Source organism: Platalea leucorodia, assembly GCF_965183815.1.
Source record: "Platalea leucorodia genome assembly, chromosome: 5".
Classification (NCBI taxonomy): Eukaryota; Metazoa; Chordata; class Aves; order Pelecaniformes; family Threskiornithidae; genus Platalea; species Platalea leucorodia.
In genome coordinates this window covers 50018181-50032226 of record NC_138827.1, presented here as the reverse complement: position 1 = coordinate 50032226, position 14046 = coordinate 50018181, and the positions used below count along the sequence as shown (strand labels likewise).

Below are 14046 nucleotides of genomic sequence, written 5' to 3'. Positions count from 1 at the left end.
CCTGAGCCTGGCGGCTGCGAGCAGGTGAAGAACCGGCAAGGCGAGGGCTGGCGAGCCGGGGCAGGAGAGGACTCCAGCTGTCTCTCCAGCTGGTGGAGACAAAATTCTCATCAAACCGAAACAAACCCCCCTTTCTTCCCCCAAGACGATTTCTTTTCAGCACCTTCATCAGGATTGCAAAGATGTGGAGCGGTTCCCCAAGCTCCAAGCACCCCATCCGGGGCTGATCAGGGAGCACCGTGCCACAGCGGGAAGAAAGAAAGAAAAAGGGGAAAAAAAAAAAAATCATTGCAGGTCTGAAATAAGATGGCAGAAACCATGGAGAGTACCAATGATGCTCAGGTCCCAGCTCTGCCAGTGCTGACCCGCAGCCTCCAGGGTCCCACTGCCAATGAGCAGGAGAAAAGCTGATCCCAAAGCCACCCCTGTCCCCACCACAGAGGGACAGATGATGAGTATATTCGGCTGCCTCGCTCCCAAGCTGCCAAACGTCGCTCCCTTTCAGACCTTTCTATGAAACATTAATTGTAAGACACAAATCTAATTAAGGACAGGGGGAAGGGGCAAGACGCCAAATCTCTTCTCGATCCTTTTGCGAGCAGCACGCAGGAGGATGGGCGGCAGCAGAGATGAGAGCAAGGCATATTTTGCTCGCCTGGCGTTTCCAGACTGGATCCCGCAGCAGCCTCCGTAATGCCCCTCTCATCGCCGCATCCCGCTGCTTCCCTCCTTTTCCCCCCACCAGCATAACAAGGTGACTTAAAAAACAAAGGACCGGTGCCTGGTCCCAGCCCAGCAGTATCCGCCACTGCATCCCTGGCAGGGATGAGTCCAGATTCAGCTGCCCCAGAGCCGCGCTCATCCCAGCCTGCAAAGAGCTGGCATGTTTCCTCCAGGAGCTGTGGGAAAGGAGGTGAGGACAGAGAGGGGTTTGCTAGGGGAAACAAGGCGCTGGGTGGGGGTGGAAAGCAGGCAAGAAGGGTGGGAAGTGCTAGAAAAAAAGGTTGAGGGATGCGTAAAGAGAGACCAGCAAGAGGGACATTGTGCTGCAGACCTGCCATGCGCTCTGGTACCCTGCCCAGGCCAGCCTGACTGCCCCCAGTGCCTGGCCAGCTGGAGAAACCCAGGTTAGCACTGTCCTCTCCATAGGATGCCCTACAATAAGGGAGAAGAATCTCCAGAGGGCATGTTACGCTGTATCTGGGCTGACCTGTGGTTCTCTGGAGGGACCATTCCCTCCCATCAGCCACAAGAACAGCAAAAAGTCCCATTTCTCCAGGTGAAAGAAGGCAAAGGACTGTGAATCGCCAGCACAAACCCCTCAGACCATAGGAAGCTTCCGGACGGTGGGGGACCAAGCTGCCCTAAAGCATTCAGCATCAGCATCACCTTATTCCTTCAATCCATTTGGGATTATCCCCCTTGCAGCCCTTCCAGGACAGGGAAGTAGCACCACGGTTTGCAGCTAATTGCGCAATTACATTCATTACCCACATTAAGCAAGATAAACAGCCACCATGCTTCAATCCTCTTCCCCCTCTCTCCTCTACGGCAGCAGCTGCCAGACGAGCCTCCAGCGGGCAAGAGGAGGCTGCGCTACACCGAGCCTCGCAGATCCCACCTTCCCCCTGGGCAGAGCCAGCCATGGTCTGCCGGGACCATGCTGCTGGGGGTTCAGGCTCATCCCCCATACAAAGATGCTGGCTGTGATTTTAAAACCCATCACCAATGGGTTTCTTCACATGCGTTTTCTTTTGTGCGCATTCAGAGGTTGGAAGGATTTTTTTTCCCCCCTTCACAGCCAGATGCACCTCCTCATTTTAATTCACAGAGGAGGAGGTGGAGGCACCCATGCAACCCCATGACTCCAGGAGCAGGGGATTTCAGAGCCAAGCAGGGGGAGCTTTGCAATGACGGCGCGGAAGCTGGCAACGGCACAGAGCCATCAAGCCGTGTGAAGACAGAGCAAGCATCACACAACTGCCTCCCTCGGCCGGGGAGCCCGGCACGGTGGCGGTGGCTCAGGGGCCGCGGCCGCCCCTCCGCTGCCGGCGCCCACATGCCAGGCCTGCTCCGAGATGTGCTGGCCATCTGCTCCTGCCAGCCGGGGCTGGGGCCGGGGCTCTGCGCTGCAGCTGGGGACATGCCAAGCCGTCCCGCCGTCGCCACGCTCCCCAGCTGCGCCCCCCGTCACGACCGCACCGCTGTCAGTGCTCCCGGCCCCCAGAACTGGCTGGTGGGGTTCCTGCACGCCGCTAGCATTGCCCACAGCAGGGCTTCGGGATGGGGTTGAGTGGGATGTCCCCGCAGCTCCAGGTCCTCCCTATGGCTCTGGCCCTGCTTGGTTCTTGCAAACCCCCCATGAAACACCTCTGGGCAAGCAGGGCTCAGCCATTCCCATGCTCATGTGGATTTTGAGCCCCCAGGGCAGCCCTTTTTGCCAGACCCACTCTTCCCATCGCTTCCAGCACCCCTCCGCATTTATAGCCAGGTTTGACGTTGCCCCCCCCCCCCCCCCCCCCGTCTACCATCACAAAAGCCCATCCCCTGGTCACTAACACAGGGGGCCCCGCAGCTGGGGTGCGTCCCTGGGGCCGCTCTGCAGTCAGGGAGCCGGCCAGGGCAAAGCCTGAACCTTGTCATAGTTGAGACTTATCAGGTTTGGACAAGCGCCGGGGGCTGCCGCGGGATTCAGGATGTTCTGTAACGAACGTCCTCTGCCCCAAATAGACGCCGTCCCAGGGGCGCAGGCTCGAGCGGTCCCTCCCCAGGAGCCATCCCCACCAGCACTGGGGAAACTGGTCCAAGAGCAATCCCTGGCCCCCCGAGTCCCCGGACGCCATGGCTGTCCAAACTGCCCACGGGTCCCAAGCCGCGGCGCTGGGCACCCCAAAGAGGTGCCGAGATCCAGTCTGGCATCGCTAGTCTTTAATGTGTCCCTCTCCAGGTCCTCTCCCAAGGTCTTCCTCTTTATGAAAGACAAAGAAATGTAAAACATCTGTTTTAATAAATGATTCCTCAATTTCTAGAGTCCAGCAAGTCAGATGCTCGCTTAAAACCGTCCGTAACACTTTCCACGGGTGTATTTATAACTAAAGGCATAACTCTGCTGTCTCACGCTCCGTCGTTAACCCTCTGCAGCCTTGTTATAAACGGAGCTCAAACAGAGAGCGAAGATACATGTCAGAAAACACTGCACCTACTCCTCTCTGGTAAAACATCCCAACAGTCACCATCTGGAAGAGAAAGCCCTTCTTTTAATTAAAAAAGAAAAAAAAAAAAAAAACAACAAAAAAAACCAAAACCCCACCACCACTACACTGACAGGATCCTGCTTCCCTGACACCCCCAGCAGCAGCGTTTCACACGCAGATACCCCAGCCCTCCCACCCCGTGAGCATCGCTGTGCCGATGGAGAGGCCCCCAGAGCCCGGCTCCGCCGGTGGGACCGCTGGTGCCGCAGGGAGAATCGGTGACTTTACACCATCCATCGCGCCCGTGAGACGCTCAGCACAAGGAGTGTCAATCGCCCGCGATAATTAACCAGCTCTCGGCTCGAGATAATTAGCTCAGTCCAAGAGCAGCAGCTCTTCCCCTGCATGTTTTGTACCGAAAGCCCTGGCATCAGCACCACGGCGGAGGCAGGCACAGTGCTCCTGCACTCAGGGAAAGTGCTCAGCCCAAAGACAGGATGGGTAGTTTGGGCAAAGAAAGAGGGTTTTTTGTTAAATACAGAGTCATATGTAAAGGTCTGCAGAGCCCAAAGGAAAGAGCTCTTTGGGACCCTGCCCCACACCCTCGCTGTCCCCAGGTAAGGAGTCGCACCATCGGCACGACGGAGGGTGGAGGGAGCAGGGACATGGACCGGCAGCCCGACACCAAAAAAATAAAATAAAATTCAAGGGGACAACATCATCAGAAAAGGGGCAGACGGGTGCGGGAGAGGAAGAGGCCGGCAGCGGTTCAGGGCTAAAACCATCACACCTCAGGGAAACGGCCTGCCGCAGAGCCCGCTCCCCGGCTCAAGCAGAAGTTACCAATCCAAATGCAGCCGGGAAATAACCAGGATAAACTGTGCCACTTGCCAGAGCCTAGGAAATATTTGTGACTTTTTTTTTTTTTTTTTTCTTCTCACAATCATCCTTGTCCATCCCGACAGTGAGATGGGCACAGCAAGAAGCCAACTGCGGCACCGATTTCTTTCACGGCCAAGAGACATAGGAGGAGGGTTTCGGGTTGGAGCTGGCTTCCAGCGTTCAGAAGCCACAGTCGAACGCTCAGAGAGTAAAACCCACTGCAAGCTAGAAAGGCATTTCTGCGGTAATATTTACCCCAACGTCCACTTAATGCTCCAAATGGAGGCACTGATAAAGCAGAAAATGCATGTTAAATTGTGTTGGAAACCTATGGGAACCGGTAGCCAAATTTCTACTGATAAACAAGCAGCGCACCCAATCTTGACAAATTTTTGCCTAAAAAAACCCGTAACACAGCTCTCTCCTTTCCACTCTCGCGGCAGCTAATTCTTCCGCTCTTTCGTAAACATTTGAAAACAAGGTCACGCGCACAAATTCTGCTTTCAATTTGTCTTGTATCCATAGTGATTAAACTCAGACCCACAATATGGGACTTAAAGGAAAAACTTTAAAAAGGCCTGGAGCAAGGCTAGCCCCCGGCATGCTCGCCGACCCGCCGAAGGCCAGAGACGAGAGCATCGCTGACGACTGTTTTCTCGTACAACAGCGACCCGGGAATTAAATCGCAGGGCTCCAGCAGCCGTGCTATCACCATAGCGAGGGATCCGGCCCCAAGAAACAACCAGCCCGGAGGCAACACAAATTTAACGGCTCCGAAACCCGGCCAGGGAGTGGGGTCCGGCAGGGATAGCAAGAGTGGGATGAGCAGGAAAAAACAAAAGCAGCTGCAAGAGAGGACAGACTCAACAGCCTTCTCCCCATTCCCACTGGAAAGGTTTTCCCTTAAAAAATGAAAAATAATTTTCTCATTGTCTTTTCCCTCCCAGCCCCACACTTGCCAAAGGGGAAGCATCGGGGCTGGAAGCTTGAACCACCTACATCCAAATTTCCTGCTCCATCACAGTCCCAGGAGCAGGCAAAGCCCTCGGCGTGTGATAGCAGACACTCCAAATTCAGTGGGGCCTTCCCTGGTCCCTGCTGAGTGCCTCAGTTTCCCCATCCGACCAGGGACATTGCCCTGCTTGTGGAGATATTAGGAAAATAGACCCATCCAGGACCAGGTCAGGAAGGATATAATGTTCCTCCCGCAGACGCTCAGTAGGAAAATAAAGCCAGAGAGGATGGGAAAATGCTTGGCCCCGTCCCTCCACAGCCCCGGGGTTACCGGGGGTCTCACAGGCTCCCGACAAAAGGCTCCTAAATTCCCGAGGCGCAAACCGAGCACAACGAAATACCCCTAAAAAGGGGAGACCCGGGGGTGCGAGGAGGCTGCGGGGGAGAAGCACAACTCGCCACACAGCACCGTAAAGCTGACACCTCTTGAGACACACGGGGCAGGGGAAACGGGGAGCTGTGGGGGGACGCCGAGCCCCCCGTCCCCCCGTGCTTTCGGCAGGGCTCTGGGGCTCTGCGGGCGGTGGGAGCGGGGCGAGGGGGGTTCACCGGGGGGCAGGGCGGCACTTACTTCTCGTAGTCCAGCTTGCAGTAGAGCTTCTTGTCGCGGTAGAAGCAGGTGGTCTGCAGGGGCTCCTTGCAGGACGCGCACTGGACGCACTGTTCGTGCCACAGGCTGTCGTTCAGGCGCAGCAGGAACCGGTCCGAAATAACTCGCTGGCACCCTTCGCACACCGACTTGGGGGTCGCGGCTCTGCCTGCGGGGAAGGACCCGGGGGCAGGGCTGGGTGGAGGGAGAGGTGGACGGGGAGACGGACCGGGCGAGGGATGGACGGAGGATCCCGCTGCTCCCGCTTCCCCCGCGCAGGCTGGTGGGTCGGGGGGGGCCGGGGGCGTGCGGGGCGCTGCTCCGGGATCCGGGGGGGACCTATGCCCTAGGGGATCTCCGGGGGAGGGGACATCGCCCCCAATTTCGTTCCTCTTCGAAAGGCGGCGGCAGAGCCGCAGCTCGGAGAGAGGGCGATTGTTTGAAACCGATATTAAAACGAAGAAAAAGAAAATAAAATAAATTATTTGTTGTTCGATACGAAGGAAAGACCTTCGTTGCACTGGGGGGGAGGCACACAGAATTTAATGCAATCGCGGAACGAAACGGGAGCGGGCGGGCAGGCGCCGGGGCACTCCCCGGGCAAAGGGAGCGGCGCGGCGCCGGGCAGGGCTGCGGGCAGGAACAAGACGGGGGGAAAGCCGTCCCCGGGCCCCCCGGACCCCCTGTGCCCGTCCCTCGGGGCCCGCCCGGCCGTGCCCCACCCTGGGGGGGTCCCCAGGAGGGCAAGCGGGGTGCCCCGACTTACCCAGCAGGGAGGAGAAGGGGGCCGCGGGGTCCAGGGCGCTCTGCAAACTCTCCTCCATCTTCAGCCCGTCCAGCATGGTGGGGAGCCGGGCCGGGCGAGGGGGCCGCGCCGCCCGCCTGCCAACACAGCCCGGACACGCCGCGCTCAGCCCCGGCCGCCGGCCCCGCCGCCCCCGGCCGGGGCTTCCCCGCCCCGGCTGCCGCCCGCTCCCGGGGCGCCCCGCTCCCCTCCGCCCTCCCCGCCGCCGAGCGGGAGAAAACGCCCTGGACCCCCGCTCCGGCTTCGCAGCCGCTGCCCCGGGCCGGCTCGCAGCGTCCCACCATCCCCGCGGCCCCGACGTGGGGGGCGGCCGGTCCCGGGGCCGCCCGCGGCAGCGGGACGGGAGGATGCGGGGCTGCCGTCGGCGGGGCTCGGCCGCTTACCTGGGGCGGCCCGGGAGGTGCCTTCCTGCGGGGAGGCGGTGGGAGAGGCGTCCGCAGCCACCGCTCCGGGGGGGTCCTGCGGCGGGTCCTGCCTCCCCGGGCTGGCCTCCCCCGGCCTCCCCGCCGCCGAAGCTGCCCGGGGTGGGGAGCGAGCCGCGGCGCCCTGGACGGCTCCGGAGCGGAGCGCACCAACCTGCGGGGAAGCACCCGTCCGACTGCTACCAAGGCACATTTCCTGGAGCTGATACCTCCCTGCCCGACCCCCACCCCCTGCCCTCCCCTCTCCACCCCACTCGAAATAAGTTTCCTCCCCGCTCTCCTGCCTGGCTGCAGGCACCGGCCCCGCCACGCCTCGAGGGGCCGGCGGCCCTTCCCGGCTCCGGGGGGCACGGCCGGGCCGCCCCGCGGGGCGCCGGGACAGCCCCGGCTCCGCTCCGCTCCCTGGCTTTTTTTCTTCTTTTCTTAGAAAGCAAGCCAAAAAGAAGAAAAGAAGAAAAAAAAAAAAAAAAAAAAAGGTGGAGGGTGGTGCCCCGCCACCGCGGCTCTCCCGGTAGTGAAACCGGCTGGAAATCAGCTCCCCCTTCCAGGAGAAGCCCAGGCCGGGAGTTTTTGGGGAAAGCCGGTCCCCGGCCCGGGGAGGCAGCGGCCGGGGCGGGATGCGGTCCCCGGCCGGGAGATGCGCTCCCCCGCGCTGCGCATCGCCCCAGGCGCCTTGGCCCCGCCGCTCCGGAGTATTTAAGGAAAATGAGTGCTGGGAGGGGAGAAGCGGGGGGGGGGGAAACCAAAGCCGGAGAGCTGCCCCGGAGGGCCCGTCGCTGGTGATCGCTGGCGCCGAGCAGGGCCCGGTCCGCTACGGGCGCCGGTACCGCGGAGCCGCAGGGGAAGGCGACCCCGGGGAAGCGCCGCTCCGGCTCCGCCAAACCGCATCGGTTTCGGGGAGGGGAAACCCGCGGAGGAAAGATCCCGCCCGGCCGGGGAAGCCGAAACTTGGAGCCTTCCTGCAGCCCCGGCGATTTCCCGTCCCGCCCGGCTCTCCCCTTCTCTCCTGCCGGGGGTGGGGGAGGTCGCTATTTTTCGGGGAGTTTCCCGGGCCCCGCAAGTCCGGAGGCACCGGCAGCGGGGCCGGGGCCGCGTACCTGCCGCTGCCGGCGCAGCCTGGGCAGCGGGGCCGCGGCTTCCCCCGGCACGGAGGAGGGCTGGGACCCCCCTCTCCGGCTGGCGGGGGAGAAACCGGCTGCAGAGCTGCGAGGGACCCGCTACGGACTCCTGGAGGACGGGAGGTTTTTAGGGGCCTCACCTCCTGTGTTCACCGGTGACCTTGGCACCAGGGGCAGGAGCGCTCCCAGCCTCTCCGTGGGTCATCCTCGTCACCAAGCATTCCCCACGCCCAGATGACGTGGGTGATGCAGGGACCAAGGTCATGCCCTTTGGGAGCTCGTACGAAGGAGAGAGGCCACAGGTTAGCACGGGTGGATCACCACCCTGCCGAAGTCCCATGGGAGAGGGAAACAGGGTCCTGGGACAGCCCCACTGTGTCCCAGTATAACTACACTGGGACCTTGGGCACAAAAGCATTGGTACCATTGCACAGGTCAGCGTGAAACAGCTCCGATCCCTCACATCCAGGAAGGCTGAGCTGCAGCTGCAGCAGGGAGGCACTGGACTCTGACGCCTCTGTCTTTGCCTCTCCTGAAGGTCTCCGAGCAGCTCCAGCCAAATTTCTGGGCAGCCAGATCTATTGAAGCCACATTGCCAAGACACCAGCCCGGCAAGGACTGCAGCGTGACCAGGGGCTCCGGGCACTGCACGCTGCTCTTCCTCCCTGTGCAAACCAGTGCAGCCATCCCATCCCAGCTGCAGAGCTGTGCAGGGCAGTAGATTTTCCTTACACAGCCAGGGGTCAGCCCTGTGGGGTGGGGACGCCATCCTTCAGCACTGCTAAAAACTGGCCCTGTACAGGGCACCTTGCTTATATACTCAGACTGCCCACCTGATTTGGTCTGATCAGATATGCAGGAACAGCAGGGAGGGAAGTCATTCCCCCCTAGATATTGTCACCCTGTGGTGTTCACCCTCCTCCTCCTCCTCTCCAGGCAAGGAGGGGTCTGGAGACTGCCTTATGTCGCAGCTCTCGTGCACAACTCCCAGCTCAGTCTATGAAGGATCAGGCTTGAGGGATGGGCCCAGTGTGTAACACTGAGGGGTCTGCAGCAGGGTGTCGTTCCCCAGGATTTACACACCAGCTCCCACACAGATCACAGGTACTGGAGCACACCCTCTCTTGTGCAAAGGATAGTCACCAGGTGAACCAGTAAAACATGCAACACTCTCCAAACCTCCTCACTGATAGCATTTACAGGGTACCCTGGCAATTTCACCTTTCCCTTCCTAAAGTACACCTTCACCTCGAGGAATGGTGCTACAAAAGACTGGGGGGAGTGTTTCAGGCAACGAGTCCTCCTAGGGCCAGAGTTTCCATGATCACCTCACCCAGAGCTGAATTAGGTGCAGCAGCCCACAGCATCAGCAGCTGAAGATAACTAAACGAGACAAGAAGCAGGACTAGGCTTTCTCCTTTTAGCTGTAGGGTCTGCAGGCACCCAGGTGTTACAAAAACTGGGTGGTCTGGGAAAAACAGCATTATACAGAAGCTGCCTACCAAATCAACAAGCCTACAGTGCTGGAAGAGCACATCTCCCCCAACAGTCTACCCACTGGGGTTGCCCAGCTCTCACATTTTGTGCCGAGGAGCTTGGGTGGACCAGCAGGTCCCTGCCATTCTCTGCTGGGAGGAGGTCAGCAGTGTTCAGCTAACCACAGCCACAGCAAGACATGGTCCTAGGCAGTAGGGAGCCAGATCCAAATCACCTTAACTCTGCCCATCAGAGCAGATGCAGAACGACACAGGAGTGGGGAGGGCTAGACCCAGAAGCAGGCACACAGGAGACCAAAGAAGAAGATGATGATGATGAGTTGTGCTCCCTACACACACTCCAGCCACCTCCCTTGGGACAGGAGGCACTGGGCATCATAGTGCTAGCTAGCACCATCGAGGTGCCTTCCATACCTGAAGCCAACTTGACCCAGAAAACAAAGCACAGCCCACCACACTCTCCACCACCCTCTCCTTCCTGCTGCGTTCACAGCCCTTTATAGGCGTCAGCTGCTGCACACCCAGCTGGGCGGGCTGGCCCTGGGTAGAGATGCAAGCCAGAAATCAGCCCACTGCCACAATGCTGCCAAAGATCCCTGGGATAATAAAATCCTCTCCCTTTACCACTGAAATCCCCCAAAGCAAGCCTGTCTTGGGTAAAGCTAGTTGCACAGAGAGCATAGCAAAAGAGATGAGAGAGGTACGGAGTGGCAGCCACTGGCCTTGTGTAGGTATAGGTTGGTCCTTGTCCACTAATGCCGACAAACGCCTAGGGATTTATCAGGGCTTCTCTGTCTTTGTATTATGCTTTCCACCACAATGTACCTCACCATGAAATAAAAGCCATCATCCCCTGAAAGAGGGTACACACACTGCTTCCCAGCCACCCTCTCTCTCCCCACCATCAGCTCTGGGAGCCCCACGTGCCTCCTAATCAGTGCAATTCTGCCTCCTCCTCCCCGTGCTCTCTGGTGCTCCAGGAGCTACCAACTCAGCACAGCCTCCCCAGGTTCCCACCTAGGCCTTTGATGGGACAGCGGAGAGCTGGGAGAGATGGAGAGGGGACGAGAAGAGAAATGGCATCTCAGGGGAGCTCAGGTGTGATGGTGAAGGCAGTCCAGGGCCCAGCCCAGGCAAGAGATCCTCGTGGTGGTGGCACTCAGTTCAGGGTCACACCATCAGTGTCTGAAAGTCATGTCAGGTGTATAGGACATGCCCTTGAATCACTAAATTCAGCAGGGAGCCCAGAGCTGAACTGAATGGAAACCAGATCAAACCTTTATAGTTTGGGATTTATTATTTTTATTCCCAATCCAGAACTGCTGTTGTTGAACTTCAGTAAAAACTGAAGCAGCCACTACAGAACCCAAAGAAAGACAGGGCAGGAAAACATACCGGCTTGATTTCTGGGTGAGAAACAAATCCAGCTTAGCACGAGCAATGGAGTTTAAGAGGTTTTTCATTTTCCAAGGTCCTCATCCTAGGTGGCTAAACCCACTATTTTTTGAAGTCCCCTCCATGGAGCACTACAGACAAAGCGGGTCAGAATTAATAAATGCTTTGAAACGTTTGGCCTGTGCACTGAAACAAAGCTTGTCCATGGCGAGGGGGGGACCTGCTGCTAACTCAGAAAGCTCATGAGATGTGATGGATGGTGGGAAAGAGAATATGAGACTTTGCCTTGCACCAGCCGTTCCCAGAGCCTGGTTTATTTATTATTCCCAGAGCAAAGGAAAAAATGCTGGAGCTTAATCTGAGGCTATGAGGGTTTTCATGGGGAAACCAATGACTAGATCTTCAAAGTGGTGGCAAGACCCAGCAACTAGAATCTGGCAAGAACAAAATTCACAGGAGATAGGAGGAGCCAGGTTTCAGTAGGAAGGGTAGGTAGCTGGATCCTGTTATGCTCTCCTTGTTATGCCTGAAAAGTGGCTGATGCCTGGATTTTGAAGGCACCATCATGACATATGTCTGCAAGGAAAAATGCCCACATTGCAAGGGACTTAAACTTTGGTGTTTCTTGATTTTTTTAGTTATTCAATGTTATTTTTGAATTCTTTGTGCTGCTATAACTCCACACAAGCTGGGGCCAAATATATGTGCAAGCATAGAAGTTTTCTTTGGCTTATCCATGACTGCAGTTTCTACCATTTTATGAAAATTAGGGTTTTGCAGGGCTGCAGATTGGGTAAGCTCCAGTCATGCTACGCTGATGTTCTTCTGCAGCAATTCATCCTGAAGGAAAACACCACCACTGAGTTATTACTAACTGTTGTGGGGTTTGCTCCTTGGGGTGTCTGTAGAGAATCACTCCTATGTTTTGTAAGGCAAGGGGCAGCATTTTGACACCATTGTAATAGAGGCCCACAACATGAATGAGGAATCTGAGGGTTAGGACCAAATCCAGGAGATTACATCAAAGCTCAGGTCCCCAGTGATTTCAGATAGAGCTCCATTGTTCAGTGACTCCTTTCCTCTGCATAGGACAACTGTCTACTAGTGACACTTCCAGACGAGCAAGCACTCTCTTATTTACAGAAGCCATGCTCCATGACTCGTGTTCTCACTGCCCTACCAGACACAGGGTGGGAGAAGCATGTGGTGGGGTGTGTGTAAACATATGATCAAGCACACAAAATTAAAAAAAAACAAAACAAAACGCACTAGGCATCTGGAGAAAGAGCACAAGCCCTGTTCAAAGCGCAACCTGGAGACCTTCTGGCCCAGAACCCAGAAACCACCTTTCCAGGGTCTCAAGGTAGACTGCTAGGAGCAGGGATATCCAGGAGCCACAAATGGCCACTTTGAGACTTCCTGCCCCAGCCTTGGTTATCATACCCCATCGCTTCCATTTTCAAAAAGTGACTGTTGATATTGCAGGCAGTGGCTGGATTGGCTCACAGATGGTGGGCTGAGATCAGCATTAAGACAGTTGAGGTGAACAGCTCATAGGACTTGCAAGCTCAGCTTGCACTGACTGCAGTGGGCAGGTGCAGGGCCATCCATGCTGGATCCCACTCGCCTGTCCAGTTTATTTTCTCTTTTGCCCATGTGTTGAGCTGTTCTGCCAACGTGGAATATCAGGGACTCTGAATCCCTCATCATGAGCTGAAATTAAGCCACAAAGAGGCATCACACTGTCTACGTTAAATCCCTTTGAGCATGGCCCAAAGCACTTTTGGATGTCTCGGCTAAATTAAACTCTAATCTTGCAGCTCCATGTAAACTCTTATGATCACAGCTGCAACAGCTGTGTGCTGAGGACAGCCTGTAAGCTCCTGAAAGAGACAGCACTATTGGTGTGGAAGCACCCTGTCCTCTCCAGCTGGCTAAGCCCCCTGTGCTGCCGTAGCTCACCCCAGAGCCAAAGCGCACTCTGAGTTAGCACCGAGTGCTGCCAGGCTCCAAAGTAGCACTCAGACACCATCTTAGCAAGAGGTCTGCTGCATGCATGAGGACCCTCAGGTTTTCCTCTATATATTTCAACTAAAAGCATTAATGACCACATGGTGGCATCAGCTTCTGCAGCCCTTCTCTTGCTAAGCCTGCTAATGCCAACCGATCTTGATTTAAACCATCAAAGCAGGGAGGTCAAGAGAAACCAGGGCTTCATAATCTGAAAAGAAACCCAACCCAGCTAGTTGGGGACCAGCTCTTAGAAGTCCACAGGTCTTGGAGGAGGAAGCCTGTAGCAGCCCAGGCTGGAGGTAACCCCTTGCCTTGTCTAACCAGCAGCGTGGTGTGGGTACCACTCCAGCAAGGTCTGCCTGCAGCCTCTCAAATCTGGCAAAGGTTTTACAATAAGCAGGCTGAATAGTTTGTCTTTAAACACTTACCTTCTAATGGAAAATTACCTTTTCAATTAAAAATAGCCCTTTAGTCAATGCTTTTCACCTCTCTTGAAATTCTCCCTTTTTCCAGTGTCATAAAAAAAAAGTTTTCATAATTTTGGATTTTTGTTTCTTTCTCCTGCTTTTTTTGATTCTCTCTTTCTCCTTTTCAAAATTAAATACTGGAGAATGAATCATGTCCCTGTGTGGGAGTTTTAACAAAATGTTTCATTTTTATCCTTCTTTCTTTCCTGTTGTCATTCCTCCTTTCCCCCGAACTTCCCCGAGTCGCCAAGCGGCAGCGTTGCAATCTGTCACGCGGACAGACGAAGCACGGCTGCATCTCACCGCACTGTCTGCTGAGAGGGTCAGAAGGGGCAGATCACTTAACACTACACCTGTTTTATGAATAATAATACAGGCAGTTTTGCTGGGTTCCTGGGAGGACGTTTTCCCACCAGGATAAGCTCCACATATTGAACAAATTCATGTCTTTAACTCATTTGACTCTGGTTAGCTTGGTTGCGATGGGAAGCTCCAGCAGTGCCATTTGAGCAGGGGAAAGACCAGGCAGACCTTTGAGGCAGGTTTTGTTAGTGTCTTGTGCTTTCCCTCTCTGCAAGTTTCACTTACGGAGGTATGAGATTATAAATTTGGGGTTGAAGAGCCTGTTTCCAGTGCAAAAATATGGAAGGG

The 14046-nt window shown here is 56.3% G+C and overlaps 1 protein-coding gene across 1 annotated transcript in view; it reads right to left on the bottom strand.

Annotated features, from left to right (window-relative positions):
• LMX1A (LIM homeobox transcription factor 1 alpha) overlaps nucleotides 1–6521 on the bottom strand; it is a gene marked incomplete at its 5' end in the record, with an annotated part of 44101 nt that extends 37580 nt beyond the window's left edge. The window contains 2 exons of the mRNA XM_082312320.1: nucleotides 5662–5848; nucleotides 6446–6521. Coding sequence (XP_082168446.1) covers nucleotides 5662–5848; nucleotides 6446–6521 — 263 coding nt within the window. The remainder of the gene's footprint in view (nucleotides 1–5661; nucleotides 5849–6445) is intronic.
• Between the last annotated feature and the right edge of the window lie 7525 nt (nucleotides 6522–14046).